The sequence below is a fragment of the Amblyomma americanum genome, chromosome 3 (assembly GCF_052857255.1).
Source record: "Amblyomma americanum isolate KBUSLIRL-KWMA chromosome 3, ASM5285725v1, whole genome shotgun sequence".
NCBI lineage: Eukaryota > Metazoa > Arthropoda > Arachnida > Ixodida > Ixodidae > Amblyomma > Amblyomma americanum.
In genome coordinates this window covers 82152240-82169322 of record NC_135499.1, presented here as the reverse complement: position 1 = coordinate 82169322, position 17083 = coordinate 82152240, and the positions used below count along the sequence as shown (strand labels likewise).

Sequence of the window (17083 nt, the reverse complement as noted above, 5' to 3'; positions counted from 1 at the left end):
TTAAGCGACCAGCCGAGAAAATCTAAAGCAGTCGAGCTTTAATTGCACTGGTACGGCGAGGAAGTCATTATACAATGTACTCAGTGAAGCAAAACTTTATTCAGATGCAAAAAAGGTAGTGAGCTTTGGCTGTTCAAGTTCAGTTACTGGATAACCCCTCCTCTAATCTAACCAAGCATTGCACGAGGCTGCGGTCGCCGCCCATGCATTCAGCCTTCTGCGAATTTCGAATCGCGAAGGCAGTGGCCGCTTCGAAGGTATTTCGAAGGCAGTGGCTGTTTTCATGGAGGAGTGGGGGGGAGGGGGATCACAGAAATGCCGTGGCTTGAGTCTGAGGTTGTGTTTGTTGTGCTCAAAAAACAATTAGCCGCTCACTGTAGGTACGCAGCGCGATCGTGAAAACTGACCGGTTTTGCAGTAGGGGCTTCGCATGATTACTGGGCAGTTTTTTCTTTTTTTCCCCGAGACGTGCAGCTATGAAGTTTGCAATTCAGTTTTTCGGTGCACCGTTGCCGACGACACTGTGCTAATTCTACGGTTCGAGTGTCGGTGTTTGCGCAGCGTCGCGTCTGCGCTGTTGACAAATGTCTGGGAACAAAATTCAATGACCCTAACACGGATTTAGACCGTTTGTCTGGTCTGATGACGCGAGTCAAGCATGACCGGCTCGAGAAAATCGCCGGGGAAACACCGTGGTTGCATTGACCCGCCTTGTTGACAGCCTGACTCGCCACTGGCGACGCTCAGGTTTTTCATGTTTTCGGCAAGCTATCGGTTGATTTGCGCCGTCAAAAGTGCAGCGAAGCTAGGGGCGGTGTTTTATTGCGATGCAGGCCGATTATGACGAGCGGCAAGCATATTTCTAAGACCGGCTTCCTCAAAGTCGTCTTCCCGATTTGTTACCGTAGCTCCTCGCATCAAAATGGCAAAGGGCATGTGACCAGGCAGCAGTTCGACAACACCGTTGTTCACGCTTGCAAGCGTGACCTACGGGTCGGGTCGCCTTCTCGTTTGAAGCGAAAACTCTCGGGAATGACGTTTTCGCGCGCGATTATGACGAGCGGCAAGCATATTTCTAAGACCGGCTTCCTCAAAGTCATCTTCCCGATTTGTTACCGTAGCTCCTCGCATCAAAATGGCAAAGGGCATGTGACCAGGCAGCAGTTCGACAACACCGTTGTTCACGCTTGCAAGCGTGACCTACGGGTCGGGTCGCCTTCTCGTTTGAAGCGAAAACTCTCGGGAATGACGTTTTCGCGCGTTTTCGAGAGTTTCGTCTGCTTTGGCCGGTGTGAAGCGGTTAGGCTTAGCGACGACTACGACAGCCAGTGAGCAGCTAAGTTTGTTGCTGAAACCTCACCTCGCTCGCTACTCGCAAGCGTGAATGGGCTCATAATCGGAGGGACACTTCTTTTGTGTTTTTTGGCACATTTTGGTGCCAGAAATGTTTTTTAGAGTGGTAAAATTTTGCTCACCGAGCGCACCCCATGGAATGCTACGGCACAAGTCTGCCCGCGGTCTTTTAGCCAGTTTTCGGCATCCAAGAGGCCGCGGTTTTCTGGCATCGCAAAGCGTCGCGAAAATTTTTTTTTCGTGTGGATTCTATCACAGGGGACACCAGCGATGCGGTTGCAACTGATTCGGACGCGCTTCCGTTAGCATCCGCTGTAAACAGCTGGGGGTGCTTGGCACTCGCTTACTCGTTACTAGGCAGGTCATCGGTCGTAGGTTTGGTACTTTTGTGGCCTGTTCTGTGCCTGCCTGAGACTAATTCGCCAGCTGTATTAATTTGACACTGCATGCGCAAAAGGGTTGCCGCCGCGATGGCGATGCCTCCGCTCGCCACTTCGCTCTAAGCAGGTCAAGCTCTTTGTGCGCTTCGAGTAATGCGACCTAAAATGCATGCGTTTGGGTCGGGACCGGAAGAAATTTCAAGTAAAACGATATTTTGAGTAAAGCGATTTCGTTATAACTGGGGGATTACTGTACATTGTGCGCTGATTGGCAACAAGAGGTGGTGCGCACTGTGGCCGCACTAGCACGGATTTGCTTTTTGGTTCACGGCATGACCTGCAAGCCATGTAGACCACTGGCTCATGGCCTTTCTTCATTGTTCATTGCCCACAGCATTAGATATTTAAATTTTATTGCAAACACCTTTCAAAATATTATATTTACTTGCACCCGTTTTTCATGGTCAGAAAAATTAAATTGCAATGCCTTCGATTGTAAGGCTTACTGGGTTTTCATTCTTCGTTATATGAAGGAATGAATCTTCTCACTTAGAACACTCTTTAATGCAACCACTCTGATGTCATGATCAGGTAAACGGCGCCACCACCTCAACTGCCTTTCTGGCGGATGCGTATTTGCCTCCGAAGCGAAAACCCACGCCTTTTCACTGAGTGAGTGATCAAGCGCCTACTCGCTTTGAATTCCGTCCGCGTTAGGCCTATGTGCGTCACCAGCTGCATAGCCCCAACTTCCATAATGATAGGCTTGTGGTTTGCTTGCTGTTGTTGCATGTTGTCGGCAAACTCTGCTTCTATTTCCTCTACTTCGTGAAACCGGCTCTTCTTCGGCCCACTGAATTCCTACCAAGTCGACTTGCTGGCGAAAATCTTGTCCATTTGTATCTACCAATCACATATATAAGTTTTGGCAACACCAAACGCATGTAATTCCACCCGATTGGCACTTGTCTTTGCACACAAGATCACCTTCTTTTTTTTTTTTTCAATCCGGCGCGTCCTTGCCACTGATGCTCCCTTGTCAGCTCAAATATAGGCCGGAGCCTTGCCGACAGGATACTTCAGGTGCTCACGAGGCCTATCAGTATCTATGACTGCGGTAAGCTAGGTAATCGATATCGATGTGGAAGAACTACCAAGCCGGCATTTTTGTGATGTTTATGACAATAAGGTATTGCTTGTGTAGTTTCATTTTCATATTCGATTCTAAAGTGCATGTCATTTTCAGGTGATTTTTTCCTGAAAAAAGGTGCATGTGTAAATATCTTAATTACTCTAATATAATGCGAGTTTTTTCTTGGATTTTTTGGACCTTAAAAGTCTACCTTTGCATTATAATTGAATACTGCACTTCAGTTGGCCTAAAGCAGTGCCGCAGTGCAGCCATTTCAAAGCAATTGGCTTGGTTTCGGTTTCCGCAGTTTTGCGATCTTATGCTGGCAACATGGGTACCACGGAAGTCAAATCCTTATCCATCCAAAGTCAAAGCTTTGTTCTCTGTTACTTTTTTGTGTTCGTTGCGACCTCGCACTCAGCGCGTCGTCGCGTCGTGTTTTTGTGGCGTTGCTCGCAGTGTGTTGATTCAGTGCAAACGATGGCAACGCATCCGGCTCAGTACGACGCTCGTTTTAAGAGAAAAGCGATCGTGTTATCTGAAGAGATCGGGAATTCTGCGGCAGTTCGAAGACGACATCAACGAGTCAACCATCCGCGGATGGTGGCTGCAGCGGGAGGGCCTTTTTAAATGTGAGCCCGACTGCAAAGGATTTCGTGGGCCTCGCCACGGCCATCATGTCGAGCTGGAGAAAAAAAGTGGTGGACGTTATTATCGAGCAGCGCAACCGTCTCATGGGGGTCAGTGTCGAGCTGATCCGTCAGAAAGTTAGAGACGTTGCTTGGGAAATGGGAAGTTCAGAGCATCTCGTGGGTGGGCTGAAACGTTCATGAAGGGGAATGGATTCTCTCTGCGGCAAACAACGTCGATATGGCATAAGTTACCAGGAGACTTCTAAAGCGAAAAGGAGGACTCCGTTTCCGAGAACTCGGCCTCTGAAAGCGAGGAAGATGAATAAACATGTTGGCCACGATGCCTATTAAAGGTCTTTGTTTTGCGAACTTAAGCCTCGCGTTACATTCATGGTTTTATTTTTTTCCGCCGGGCAGCATATAAAGTGACCTCTCGCGTTACATTCGAGTAAATACGGTACTGTAAGGGATGACAAACACATGGTACATATTAACAGTTTATATTTTGAGATATAAAAAGCGTGACTGAACTATGATTCACTGCATCTCCGGCTTGCAGGGCCTGGACGTGATCGAGTCAACCAACCTCAAGTACTTTGCCAAGGACATGACGGCCGAGTTCTACGCACTCAAGGGCCTGTTTCTGGCCCAGATGGGCCGCTCAGAGGAGGCCAACAAGGCACTGAGTGCAGCCGTCCAGATGCACGACACCCTCGTCAAAGCATGGGCCCTCTGGGGCGATTACTTGGAGGGCCTGTTCGGCCGCGACCGCTGGGAGAGCCGCCAGCTGAACCTGGCTGCCTCGGCACTCACCTGCTTCCTGCATGCCTGTCGACACCAGAATGAGCCCAAGGCCCGCAAGTACCTGGCCAAGGTGGGCTTACATGTTTCTGTGGAGCTGCCACTTGTGTGTTATGTTTGCATGCGGTCGTTTTTTTTTTAAAGGGGACACTGCTCTTTGCGGCTGAAAATTGGTCAAAAAATCGGATTTTTGATCTTTTAATTTTCGTGGTCCTGAGGTCATTGCGCAGCTATCTACGAATTTTCATTGAAAAATACTGCCTAATTCATGCGTTATAGCGTTCCAAAGACGTGAAACTGCACACGCGGCTCTTTAAATTGAGGTTTAATTCGCACCGAACTTGGATCGCCCACAGGCCAAGAAATACGCACTCCGCCGGCACCATTTTGGTGTTGCTTGAAAAGTCGCGATTCAGGCTATTCCCATGTTCCGGTTGGCAACTATGAGCAAGCCCTGAAAGCAGTAAACAAACAAACAAAATTGGGCAATACGCGCGCTGCTTTAGTTTTTCCAAATCACGTGACCAAAATGGCGTCTTTTGGTTGGTTGGCTGACGGTATCTACCGCTTGCAGCCCGGCGCCATTTTGAGTAAGTCGCGCCATCCCGCTGCTATGGCCAAATGAGGTTCATCAGCCGCTAAGTGCGAAATATTGCGCTTTGCGCAAGTCTTAGACTAAAAGCATGAAAAGGCAGCGAAAGATAGAGATCTGAAGTGCGCTGGGTATGCTGCATCGTCGCAACCTGGTGTCTACGATCAGCGACGACGCTCTGCAGTGTCCTGTAACGCTGTCACCGGCGGTTCTTGGCACGACGACGAGGAGTGATCAGGGCGATTCCTGCGACGTACAGACAGCGTAATCGGGATTGTGCAGATGAAGAAGCGATACATAAGCAGCTTTCATGGACAACCAGCAACTGTGCGATAGATCAAACTTTCCGGTAACACTGGTAGAGTGGTACAGGCAGCGGTCGCGGAAACCTTGACGAAATAAACTTGCTTCTGAATGTTTTGCGGGGCAAGATGAGCAATCGAGCACGTATCGTTTGTTAGGGGCTGACTAAGATCACAGCGCCGCTGTGAGGTACAATCGTGCGTCACAACTTCGGGGAGGTCACAGTGCAAAGGCACTCGGCTCGGGTTCCAGCCTCCACACCATGCCATGTGTTCTTCGGCAATTTCCTTGCTGCAAGCGCAATGATGTCGACGGGAAATGGTGCTTGCACATCAGAAACGAGCCACAGCAAACTTCAGTCATTTCTAGTTAGCCTTGGTACCACGAAAATATGGCAAAAACGTTTTTCCCCGATTTCTCAAAGCTGCATTTTTGGCACGTTCAGAATTTTGGAGGAGCGATATCTCCCGTTCTATATCAGCTATTACTACAATTCTTTTTTGTGTTAGAAAGGTAAATGCACAGGTTGTGCAGTAATGATAATTTTAAACCATTGCTTCCTTCGGAAAATTTTCTAAATCCTTTGTCTCGGTCATCAAAATGGGCTTTTTCTCTCTCAAGTTTGACCAGCTGTAACTTTTGTCGAAGTTGTCCTAGAATGCTCATTTATGCCTTACTGCACTCCCTGCTGACTCTAGATCATTTATAAACAGAAATCTTCTCCACAAGGTCTTTTGTTTATTAACCAAGCTTCCTCCAAACAAAAGACATACTTTCCATGATAAATCTAAAACTATCTGCTGCAGTTTTGGAATCAGCATATGGAAAAGTGAAAACAGTGAGAATTTGGTGTAAATCTGTTCATAAATAAAGAAAATAGTTGTAAGAGGAGTGGCCCCCTTAACTTGTATGCTTTACGCGGTTACTCACCCATACCTTTTTGAGCTTCTTGCCTTAGAAACCCCTTTTAGGATTCTCTCTACAGTAAAACCTCGTTACTACGAACATCAGATTAACGAAATTTTCAGATTTACGAATTTTTTTTAAATCCCCGCCAAAATGCCTATACTTTCAATGTAAAAAACTTTCAGTACTACGAATTTCAAATTACCAAATATTTCAGAATAACGTATGTAATTTAATCTCGCATTCGTCGCAAGACGCTTCGTTATTACGAAGTTCCGTCGAAGTTCCGTACCAAATCCCTGAAGCTGACGCCTGTCATCATCATCCGAAGCATCCGCTATGCGCTAGGGGAACTCGTTGCAACGGATACAACCCCAGTGGTATCGCCATCACGCGAGTGTCGCGTTGAATGAATATAGGCTAGGCGGCGCAAGCTGCCGCCCGATACAAAGGGTAAGGCCATTATCATCCATCCAGCATGTGGTCACACACTGCACCATAGTCTTAAGCCTATTCAGCGCAGTGTCACCACGTCGACAGCGAACGTTAGGATCTGCAAAGTTATCGGCGCAGTGATTGTGTTGTGCATTAGCTTTGCTGACAATGAGTTCTCCTGGCCCCCGTGTTAAAAAGAAGCGACGCCAGTTTTCGCTTAAAGAAAAAGCGGACATTCTGTCGCAGCTGCTGGAAAAAAGCAAGCGGACTTGTGCAGGGAGCTTGACATTACACCGTCAACAATGGCAACGATGCTCAAAGATCGGGACAAGATCATAAAACTACACCGAGAGTCGCAGCTGGCTCCCTCAAGAAAACGTCTGCGGCTGGGCAACTACCGTGGACAGCGACTTATGTGGACAGCGACTTTCAAATTATGTGGATAGCGACAGCGCGGCGGCTACATCCGCGGAGCTCCCACTGAAGATATCGTGAATCAAGTGCGTGAGCAAGAAGAATGTAGTAGCGACGAAGACGATGCCGACACTGGATCAGCGCACGAAGAGGAAGAGATTGTTTCCGGCTCGGATGTCCTAGTCTTCCTAGAGAAGACCCGATCATTCCTCGGGCGCTGCAAAGATGTCCCCGATGACGTGCACAGGAAAGTCGAGGATGTGAAGGCGTTCGTCCTGCAGCGCTTGTCGTCTACTCGCCAGAAGAAGATAACAGACTTCAAGCAATAAATTGTAGTTAAACTGTGCCCAGCGTTATCGTTTATTATTTACTTACCAACACGTAAATCTGCTGCAAAGATACGTAATTTTAGTTCTTGTGATGCATTACTGACATGAAAATAATGGTTTTTCAGTACTACGAGATTTCAAAATAACGATTTAAATTCAGCGGTCCCGTGAAGTTCGTTGTAACGAGATTCTACTGTATACATTATTTCAATGGCACAAAATCACACGCATAACGAACGTCATTAAGCCCTGCTGATCGGTTACAGCGAACGGACGGATGCTGCTGTGCACAAATGTGGATGGGTCTGACAAACGCCCCTGTTAGTTATTGGAAAAAGTGCAATACCGTGCTGCTTCAAGGGGAACAGGAGCCTACCTGTCAAGTACGTGGCAAACAGCCGGTCGTGGATGACCCGTGCCATTTTTGCTGACTGAGTGGTGGCACTTGACCGCGACATGAGCAGACAAAATCGAAGGGTTTGTTTGCTCTTGGACAATTGTTCAGCGCACCGCATTGACGACGTCAAGCTGTCAAGTGTTGAGCTGAAGTTCATCCCGCTGAACTGTACCTCAGTCATTCAACCCCTGGACCAAGGCATCATCCCGAGCATGAAGTCTTCCTACCGGGAGAGGTTGGATCCAGCGTCTTCTCCTGAACACCGACACTGGTACGGAGACGAAAGTTGATCTTTTCGTGGCTTTAGAAATGATGAGTGCGGCATGGAGAGCAACACGGTGCAGCGTGATCCGCAACTGCTTCAAGCACGCCGGGTTTGTCGACAGCAAGGCAACCAGCACGACTGCAGCCGCGGAAAGTGTACCATCGTCATCGACTCCGGGGATTGACGTTATTTTAAAATCTCTCCTGGAAGCTGAAAACGTCCCTGCTGACGCGGATGTGATTGTTCATGAGGAACGAAGCGATGAAGACATCATCAAAAGTGTTCGTGAGCTGGAAGAGCCGTCCGATCATGAAGACGACTCCGCTCAAGATTTACCTGCCCTGGCAGCCTCATCGCAGGTACTGGATGCCTTCGACATTATTAGAAAATTCCTTGGCACACACGGTGACGACGTTGCGATGTCTGTTAACAGAGTGCGAGAGTCTCGTGACGCCGCTGCTGGCAGTGAAACGCTCACAGATTTCTGGCAATAAAACTATGTTTTGCTGGAATTATTGCCTTACATTTTTGGTTAATTTCTCGACAGCGAAATTTCACGACAACGAAATTTCTCGCGCTTCCCGTCGATTTCGTTGTAGCAGGATTCAACTGTAATGCTGAAATGAACTTCTCTTTAAAGTTTTCCGGAAGCCTTTGACACACTGAACTCTGGTGGCGGAACGAGAATCCCGCGCGGTTCACAAAACGGTTTACCCAGTCTTTGCTTGCATTGAAAATTGTGTGACTGATTCCATGCTCACGGGCCAGTTCGCTGGTTTTCATCTGTATCATCTCAACGGTGACAGCAACACATCTGTTCCTGACCTCGTTCACATACCGAACCAAGTCTTCATCGAGCTCTGCATGGTGCCTGCATTGTAGTCCCGTAAAGGCTTTCCGCGAACTTGAACACGCTGCCAAACTGCTGGCGTTTCGTAGCAACCTGTGCACGTTCACCTCTGAAACGCCGAAGTGCCTGGCTGCTGCCAGGTTTTTCCCAGTCTCGTTCACAACAGCGATAACTTTTCGCCTGAACTGTGCCGTGTAAAGGCGCGTGGTTTCACTCGTCACGAAGCAACAAAGCAGAATTTCATGCACAACTTGCACCGCTCACATCCACATCCGCAAACAAAGGAGGTGCGAACGAAGCAATCGACGTGGCACGGAGACTGCTGTGCTGCTAGTGCTAATTTTGCGGTGCGTGACATCATTTCGGACCAACCACTTGGAGCTGCTCTGCTTCTTTCCTAGACTCTTCCTTTCTTCACGCCTTGAGCGGAGAGAGTACGCCGGCAGGAGAAAAGGACAGAAAGATCGGTCCGCGCGATAAAAGAAAAAAGATGACGCGAGAAGCGCACGAGAGGCTATGGTGGTAGCCTCTCGTGCGCTTCTTGCGCAAGCTTTTTTGTTCCGTTGCGCAGGCCGAGCTTCCCTCTTCAATGTGATTTTCAGACGGCTCCGAGTCTAAAATGACTCCCCCCACCCCCCCAATACGTGCATCATAGTTCTGAAAAAAAAAAAATGTCATCTTAGATTCACATGAATATGGTGCTTTATCCAATTTTTATTCCTAGTAAAACTATTTTGTGGCTTTTTCTGGCTGCATTGACTTTTGTCTAGAAGCGTAGCTACATTACTGGAAAAACCGCGTTTAAAAATGTGGCTCCCTCCCACTGTTCCCACTGTTCGATTAGAGCTTTATTCGATTCAGAACTGGTTCATGGCACCAGTCCTGAAAAAGTGTCGCTGGTGCCAGCGCAGTGCAGAACCAATTCTGTGGTGCAGGTGCAGCGTGTCAGCAGCGCCGCACCTTATGTGCGACAATTTTCGATCGAGCGCGTGCAGGCAGCCCTTGTCGTCTGCTCGCCCTGGAGGTGTTCAGTGGTGCAGTTCTCGCGTGTGTTTTTTGTGTGCGGTTGCTTTCGTGCATAACGAGACTTGCGTCGTCCATGGTGTTGGCCATGGTCGACGACGCGGACATCACATAGTTCCTTGTTATGGGGTAGTTCTACTCTTACGACAGTGAATACCAGGAAACCGACTCCCTGCTGTCCTTGCCGCAACTCACTTGTTTGGACCGATTGTAGCCGAATTCCGAAGTACTGTAAAAGCGTGGTTGTAATTGCTACTTGAATTTCGAATTCATGAGGCTCTTCAGACTATCTAGAGAGTCATTCGAAGAACTTTCGGCGCGCTTCAAGGCCCTGCATATTTTCCGACGCCTGTAGGGGGGCGCTCACAAATTACCGTCGAGAGCCCGCCTCGCTCTTTTAGCTCTTTATAAGCAGTTTAAAAGCAACCTCACTGCTTTGCGTGAGTCCCGGCATCCCCGTAGCCGCTGCAGAATTAATGTCCAGGCAGCGGCGAACCAGCAGCATCTGCCTGCATGCTAGAGCAGCAGGCAGAGGTACCGGCGCCGGCAAAACACGCCCGCGATTTCCCCTGCCCGTATTTTTCCAACAGCCCACACGCCACTGTTGTGCCGTCTGAAAAAAATTGTTTTGTGTGAACTCGCAAGCACACGGACGGCTTAGCTATCTGTTACAAGTAGCAGGTACAACAAAAAACACAGGAAGGTACCTGCTGTCGCATATATTTCAGCGCCATTTTCTCGCAAAATGACATAGTGCCCGTCGACGACAGCGAAGACCTCCCTCAATTCACCTTCAATACTTACGAGCATGTTAGCGTCGTCTGCGCAAAGCTGTCTGCATGTGCACAACTTTCCTGCACCTCCTTCGCGGGCGGTGCCAAGGTTCCTTGCACCACAGCAACACCACGGCTGCACCCAAATCAATCGTGGACAGTGGTGCAGGGGGCGCTGTGAATCGAGGGCTTTGGTGCAGCGCACCGTGAACCGGTGCTGGCGGTGCAGAGAACCACGGCGGAATCGAGCAAACCTTAGAACTCTGGGGCGTCTGCACCTAAAAGGACTCCGTGATCCCTGTTTTGAAGTGAATGGTGAAATGGCCTAGCCTCTGTGATCCATGCAAGGAAAACTCTGTCCACCCTCCACAGTTTGCTCGCGAAATTGGCCGATGATGGTGGCACACGTGTTTCATCTTTGGGCTTCTCAAGCCTATGAAAGCAATGCTTTCAGTGAAAGCTTTGTCATGATAATGAGTAATCTGTTGGTACAGGCCAACTGCAGTTTGCCCCTCAATGTGTGAAAAGCCCGTATTTGTGCTTAAAGCGATGAGAAGTGTCAGTTTAGAGCAAAACAAGCAGAATCCAAACACTCTCGATTCACAAGTCTACATTGGCTATACATGCATAAGCACAACCTCCTTGAACTGTGTGAAAACCACATATTTGTGCTTAATATGATGAGAAAAGTTGTCTTGGAGCAAAACAAGCGAGATCTGAACATTCGCTTGTCAACTCCATGTTGGCTATGCATGCGCAAACGCAATATCTTAGAACTGTGTGAAAAGCAAGTATTTGTGCTTAAAACCATGAGAAATATCATTTTAGAGCAAACAAGCAAGATCTGAACACTTGATTCACAACTCCACGTGTCAGCGCACACTACAGCGGAGTGAACGTTAGTTGTTGCATCACACGTTCCTCAGGTCTCCGCAGTTTGGCTGCACTCTCTGCACTAGTTCACAAAAGTGTCGCGTTCCAATGCAGCGCCAGTCCTTGTGGTGCTCTCAGAGCAGCCAAATCAAGTGCAAAAGTGCAGAAATGTTTTCCTGGTGTGGCCATGTTTGGTGTTTGTCATGTGGTTTGACTTTTGTGCGGGTGTATGCTAATTGCATTGAACACTATGCATTTTTTCGAAGTGACGAATCTTGCGGAGCAGCTGTGAAATTTGTTAATTCCAAAAGTGTTGAAGGAATTGACGCCACCTTTGCGTCATGTTGCGCAAAAGTGGCGCGGGTCGACTGTCATTGGGTCAACTGGTACTTTGAAGAGGCAACAATGAAGTACTTGGGCTTTGAGTTCAAGAGGTCTATTTAGGTTGTCGTCCCTCTATACAAGTTTCTCCACTTGTCCGCCAATTGCTTCAGGTATGAGTTACCTGATAACTATGACTTGTTTGAACTCCACAATTCGCTTTCACTGTTGCCGGGTGGTGGCGGTAGAGTGACTATTGGAGACTGACTGGCAACCTCAGAGCTACTGAAAGCAAAGGTATGGAAGATGTCGCAGTGATTCATCATAAATGTTGCGTTCACCCACGTATTAAACAACGTCTCACCATCTGTATCTCATACAAATGCTCCATCTGCTGTATGTGATAACAATAATTGCACACAAAAAAAGGCATGGCGTAAAGCAATGTGCGATGCTGGACAGAAAGGTATGCAGTGTGCCTGCTAGCCAGTTTATTGCCTATGTGTACACAGACACACACGCACGCATGCAGTGTCATTTCCACTGCTTGGTGAGAGCACTGCGCAGATTCCGTGTCTAGCACGGCTATGCTGCCGTCTCAACACTGGTCACTAAAGCATGGCCACAGGGTCGCCTGCTGTCTGCTATGGAGTGCGCCGAGCACCTTGCACTACTTGCACAAAGAAAGAACTCACCGGGAGGCTAGTGCAGGAATGCAGAACTCGTGCAGCCTGAAGTCAGATCGAGTGCAGGTGGCACTAGCTGCACTGACAATTTGAGTGCGAGAGTGCCGCACCGCCTGAACTCCCCTCGTTTGAGACCGTGCATGATGTGCAGGTGCTGTGGCTGCTGACGTACGATAACGAGCAGGGAACGCTGGCGGAGGCCGTGGACAAGTACAATGCGGGCGTGCCCCCGCTCCAGTGGCTACCCTGGGTGCCCCAGCTGCTGACGTGCCTGGTGCGGCCCGAGGGGCGCCTGCTGCTCAACCTGCTGGTGCAGGTGGGCCGGGTGTTCCCCCAGGCTGTCTACTTTCCCATCCGCACCCTCTACCTCACCCTCAAGATCGAGCAGCGTGAGAGATGTGCGTCCCCTTCCTCTGGTGTCTGTCTCGAGCGTGTGTGTGTGTGTGTGTGTGTGCCATTGCTATTGAAAGAAAGGAGAAGCTTGCTGGCCGTATCTAAACCAGTGTGGCTGCATTTTGGTGGTGGAAAAGCACGATGTTCAGCTTCATCTCTGTGCCCCTCTTTTTCCCTTCTTTTCACTCGTTGCTGAGGGGCGGACGGCACTGTGTGTACAGTAGCAGTCGCATGCGCCTTGAAATCAGTGCTTTAGGCAACGTGCCAGAAATGCGGCTGCTTCGATTCTTCAAGAACTTTTTTGCAATGCGCGGTACAAACAAATCGGTGGAGCGTCCTTCAGTTTAATCTCCACCTAGAACCACAACCACACGCAGTGCCTGAGGGCACCAGACAGTGGGGAAAAAAATGTTATCACAGTGCTCGCCTGTGGCACAAAAACGAGACTTGAGTGCACCCAAACCGGCAGCAGGCTTCTTGCAATGACGTGCCGCCCACCGGCATGCCGGGCAACAGCGGATCGTTACATGCCGCTTGCTCAGTGTCACTAGGCCTAATGTGCCACACAGTAAAGCTTCAGAAAAGGTTCTTTGGAACTAGCCACCATTTTTCATAAAGCGTTTAAACGGGCTCTGAAATGCCTTCCGAGGAGAGCACGTTAACTCACTCAATCACTGCACTGTGTTACCATGAAAACCAGAGCCAAATAATACTCTTCTACACGCAGCAGACGACCCACAATCACGTGTCAAGATTGGCGAACCCTTCCCGGCGCCTTTTTCATGCTCGCTCCCTCCTCCGTCCCCCGCATCTGTGTAGACATGGTGAGAGGTAGCCATTGGTTAGATTCTTTCAGTCGTCAGGCAGCTACCGTGGCCGCAGCCAATAAGCCGTTTATCTGCAGTGATTCGGGAAGCTCAGCTCCCAGAGGGGGGTCGGCGTACCTTCCAGCGTGCAAAAGGTGACGAGAGGAGAGGGAAAGGCGCGAAGACGCTGAAATTCAAATTTTAACTCAGCTTCTACAAAGCGCATTTAAAAAATCCTTGCTGGACACAATTCGTGAAGCGGCGTGCTTCAATATCCTAGGCATGCCGCAACTTTACTAGAGCTCAATTCGCAGCACCTTTAATGTTTTCACCAGTTTCTGTCGACACAATATCTTCATGCTGAAATGAATGCTTCTGTTATGCCTTCGTCAGTGAACCGATGCGCAAAACCCGAAAGCTGCCTTCCACCAATGACTGCGGTTTGGAAGCTCGGCGTCCGAGCCATCAGCGAAACTATCGCGTGTAGTCGTGCACCGCATTGCATCTTTATGTGCACGTCTGCGCATTAATTCCACACGGAACGTCAGCTGGGCTGTTGAAAGTGCAGAATGTCTTCAGCTGCCATTTTTGGCGAAACCTATGTGCGGGTGCAGAAAAAAAAAAAAAATCGGCCGCTCACTCGGAAAAATTTTGTTGAAGCGACACGTCGCACCATAAATTGTTCGTTATGGGGGTAAATAAGTGCATTGCCTTGTATGGCTTGCTTAAGGGGGATCTGAAATACTTAGCTGTGGTCGAAATTTCACTGTTGTCCAGCGGTAACTGTCCGGAATGAGAGACGCTGATGGAGCACTTTATCACAGACGTGACATCGACCAATTTAGTTCCAGATTGGAATCAAGATGGAGACGTGCGCGTAATGATGAGAACGTGTGCAAGACAGCCTGTAATGACGGTTCTGTCAACGGCTCGGACTCCACGCATACTACCCGCATTTGTCGGTTTGAGGTGGCTTGCCTGGCCTGTTTTTCTGCGTGCTTTGCTGACAAAGGCTTCAAGGAAATCAACACTCCAGTCACATCAGCATAAAGTTATTGCAGAGGTGGTAACAAGATTACACATTTCTATGATCATCGGCAGCTAGTTCGAAAGTACATTCCGCAGCAGCTTCAGTAGGAAGCACATTACACTTATTGACACTGAGCGAGCCAAAAGTGAGTGGCACGTTGTCACCTGGCGGGCCGCACATCGCTGCAGAATGCCCGCTGTCGGCGAATTCTCATTGCAGGATTTTCCTTTATGATCCAAATTCCTAGTACAGACATCGTTGTTTGCCACTGTGGAGTGACAGCAGTTCTAGGGGAAGTCTGAACAGAAAGACATGTCGCTAGCATGGTCGTACTGCGCACTGAATAATGTCTTCGATGGGCCGGAGCAGCCATATTTCTGGCGTGTCCAAATCGTTTTTGGGGCGCATGTGACGTCTACTTAACATGCAGAATTGGGAGCACTCGCACGCCTTGTCCGAAGCCACGTATTCGATGCCGAGAAGCCTGGCTGTGCACGGATTTCAGAACTAATTCTCACAGAATGAAACGGGGCACTTTGATAACGCGCGGGGAAACAAACTTAATTTTAGTTTTTTGAAAGCCAGAGCAGCGAACACATTTATTACGCAAAGCTTCAGTTGTGCCGCATTTTCGATTATACGGCAGTTTCGCGTGGTCCACTAAATGTCGCATAATTGAGGTTCCACTGTATTTGTACATGTAACGCCACTTAGGACACCACAAGGGATCTGCGAGCCCTGGTGGTCAAGACATTTAGCTCCCGTGCGCTAGTTTCTGGTTTTTTATTTTATTTATTTATTTATTTACAAATACTGCAGGCCCTATTCGGGCCCAAGCAGGAGTGGGTACATACAACAACGTAAATTACCATTGCCAATTAGCAATTAAGAACACAATAAACATGTACATACATCATTGTAACACTATACGTAACAGAAATAAACATGAACGTACAACAGTGCAATACGTAAACAAAATAACAATGAAAAAGCGTAACGCAAAAGAAACTGCTCTCATTGCGGCAATTTTAGAGGTCAAAGAAAAGGTTATTTGAAAGCTGAACGAACGATTCTATTGTATTAGCGTTAACTACTTCTTCGGGTAATTTATTCCATAGTGAAATTGCATGGGGAAAAAGAGAATATTGATGGATGTTAAGGTTACTTAATGGTTGCTTAATTGTTTTGTTGTGGTTTGTACGAGCAGAGCGCATGGGGGGCTCGGGTAAATAAGATTCACGCGCTATTTTGTAGTGACCATGGTACAGCTGATATAAAAATTTGATGCGAGATACAATTCTGCGATGAACTAGTTTTTTCAATTTCGCCCTGTCGCGAAGAACGGAGACGCTTGAAAAACGCGAGTATGTGTAGTATATAAACCGCAAAGCTAAATTTTGCACTCTTTCTATTTTCTTGATTAAATATTTTTGATGAGGGCTCCAGATTAAATCCGCATATTCTAATTTTGGTCTGACAAGAGCTTTGTATGCTGTTAACTTAACGGTTGATGAAGTACGGTTGCTGCAAACGTTGCTGCAAACGTTTTCTATATGGGGTTCCCAACTTAAATTGCTTGTGAGTGTAACACCTAAATACTTCACTCGCTGGGTTTTATGAATATAAGAATTATTAATAATATAAGCAAAATCTAAGGGTTCTTTCTTGTTGGTAAATGTAATAGCTGCCGTCTTCAAAGTGTTTAGCTTCAGCCCCCATGTTTCACACCATACGCTAATTGAGTGCAACGCGTCATTAAGTCTTACTTGGTCGGAGTGATGATTTACATTAGTATAAATAACACAATCGTCCGCAAACAACCGGATCTTCACAGGCGATTGAACAGATAAATAGATGTCATTGATATAAACTAAGAACAACAAGGGACCGAGAACTGACCCCTGTGGCACCCCTGAGTGCACTTCCAGTGTACCAGAAACGCAGTCTTTAACAGCAACGTATTGTTTTCTTGAGGACAAATAAGATTCTATCCAACGGATGATATTGCGTTCAATGCCCATTGAGAGCAGTTTAGTTACTAAATCGGCATGCGGAACTACATCGAACGCTTTGGAAAAGTCCAGAAACACTGCATTGATTTGACCCCTCATATTCAGCTCATTCATAAAATCATCCGTTATCTCAGCTAACTGTGTTATTGTGGATAAACCAGCCCTAAATCCATGTTGATTTGCATGAAGTAAATGGTTATTCTCTAAATGTGTTATAATCGCTTTAAATAAAATATGTTCTAGCAGTTTACAAGTTGTGGATGTTAAGGAAACTGGTCTGTAAATATTTAGTTCTAGAGGGGATCCAGATTTGTGAATCGGAACTAACCTTGCAAGGCGCCAGTCATCTGGTATCACACAGGATTCTAACGATGTTT

At 47.8% G+C, this 17083-nt stretch overlaps 1 protein-coding gene across 9 annotated transcripts in view; it reads left to right on the top strand.

Annotated features, from left to right (window-relative positions):
• The window catches only part of Nipped-A (Transcription-associated protein Nipped-A), a 270630-nt gene that overhangs the window by 168182 nt on the left and 85365 nt on the right, over window positions 1–17083 (top strand). For all 9 annotated transcript variants that reach the window (XM_077657537.1, XM_077657536.1, XM_077657532.1 and 6 more), the window contains 2 exons: window positions 4057–4371; window positions 12617–12863. In XM_077657537.1, the coding sequence (XP_077513663.1) occupies window positions 4057–4371; window positions 12617–12863 (562 nt within the window). The remainder of the gene's footprint in view (window positions 1–4056; window positions 4372–12616; window positions 12864–17083) is intronic.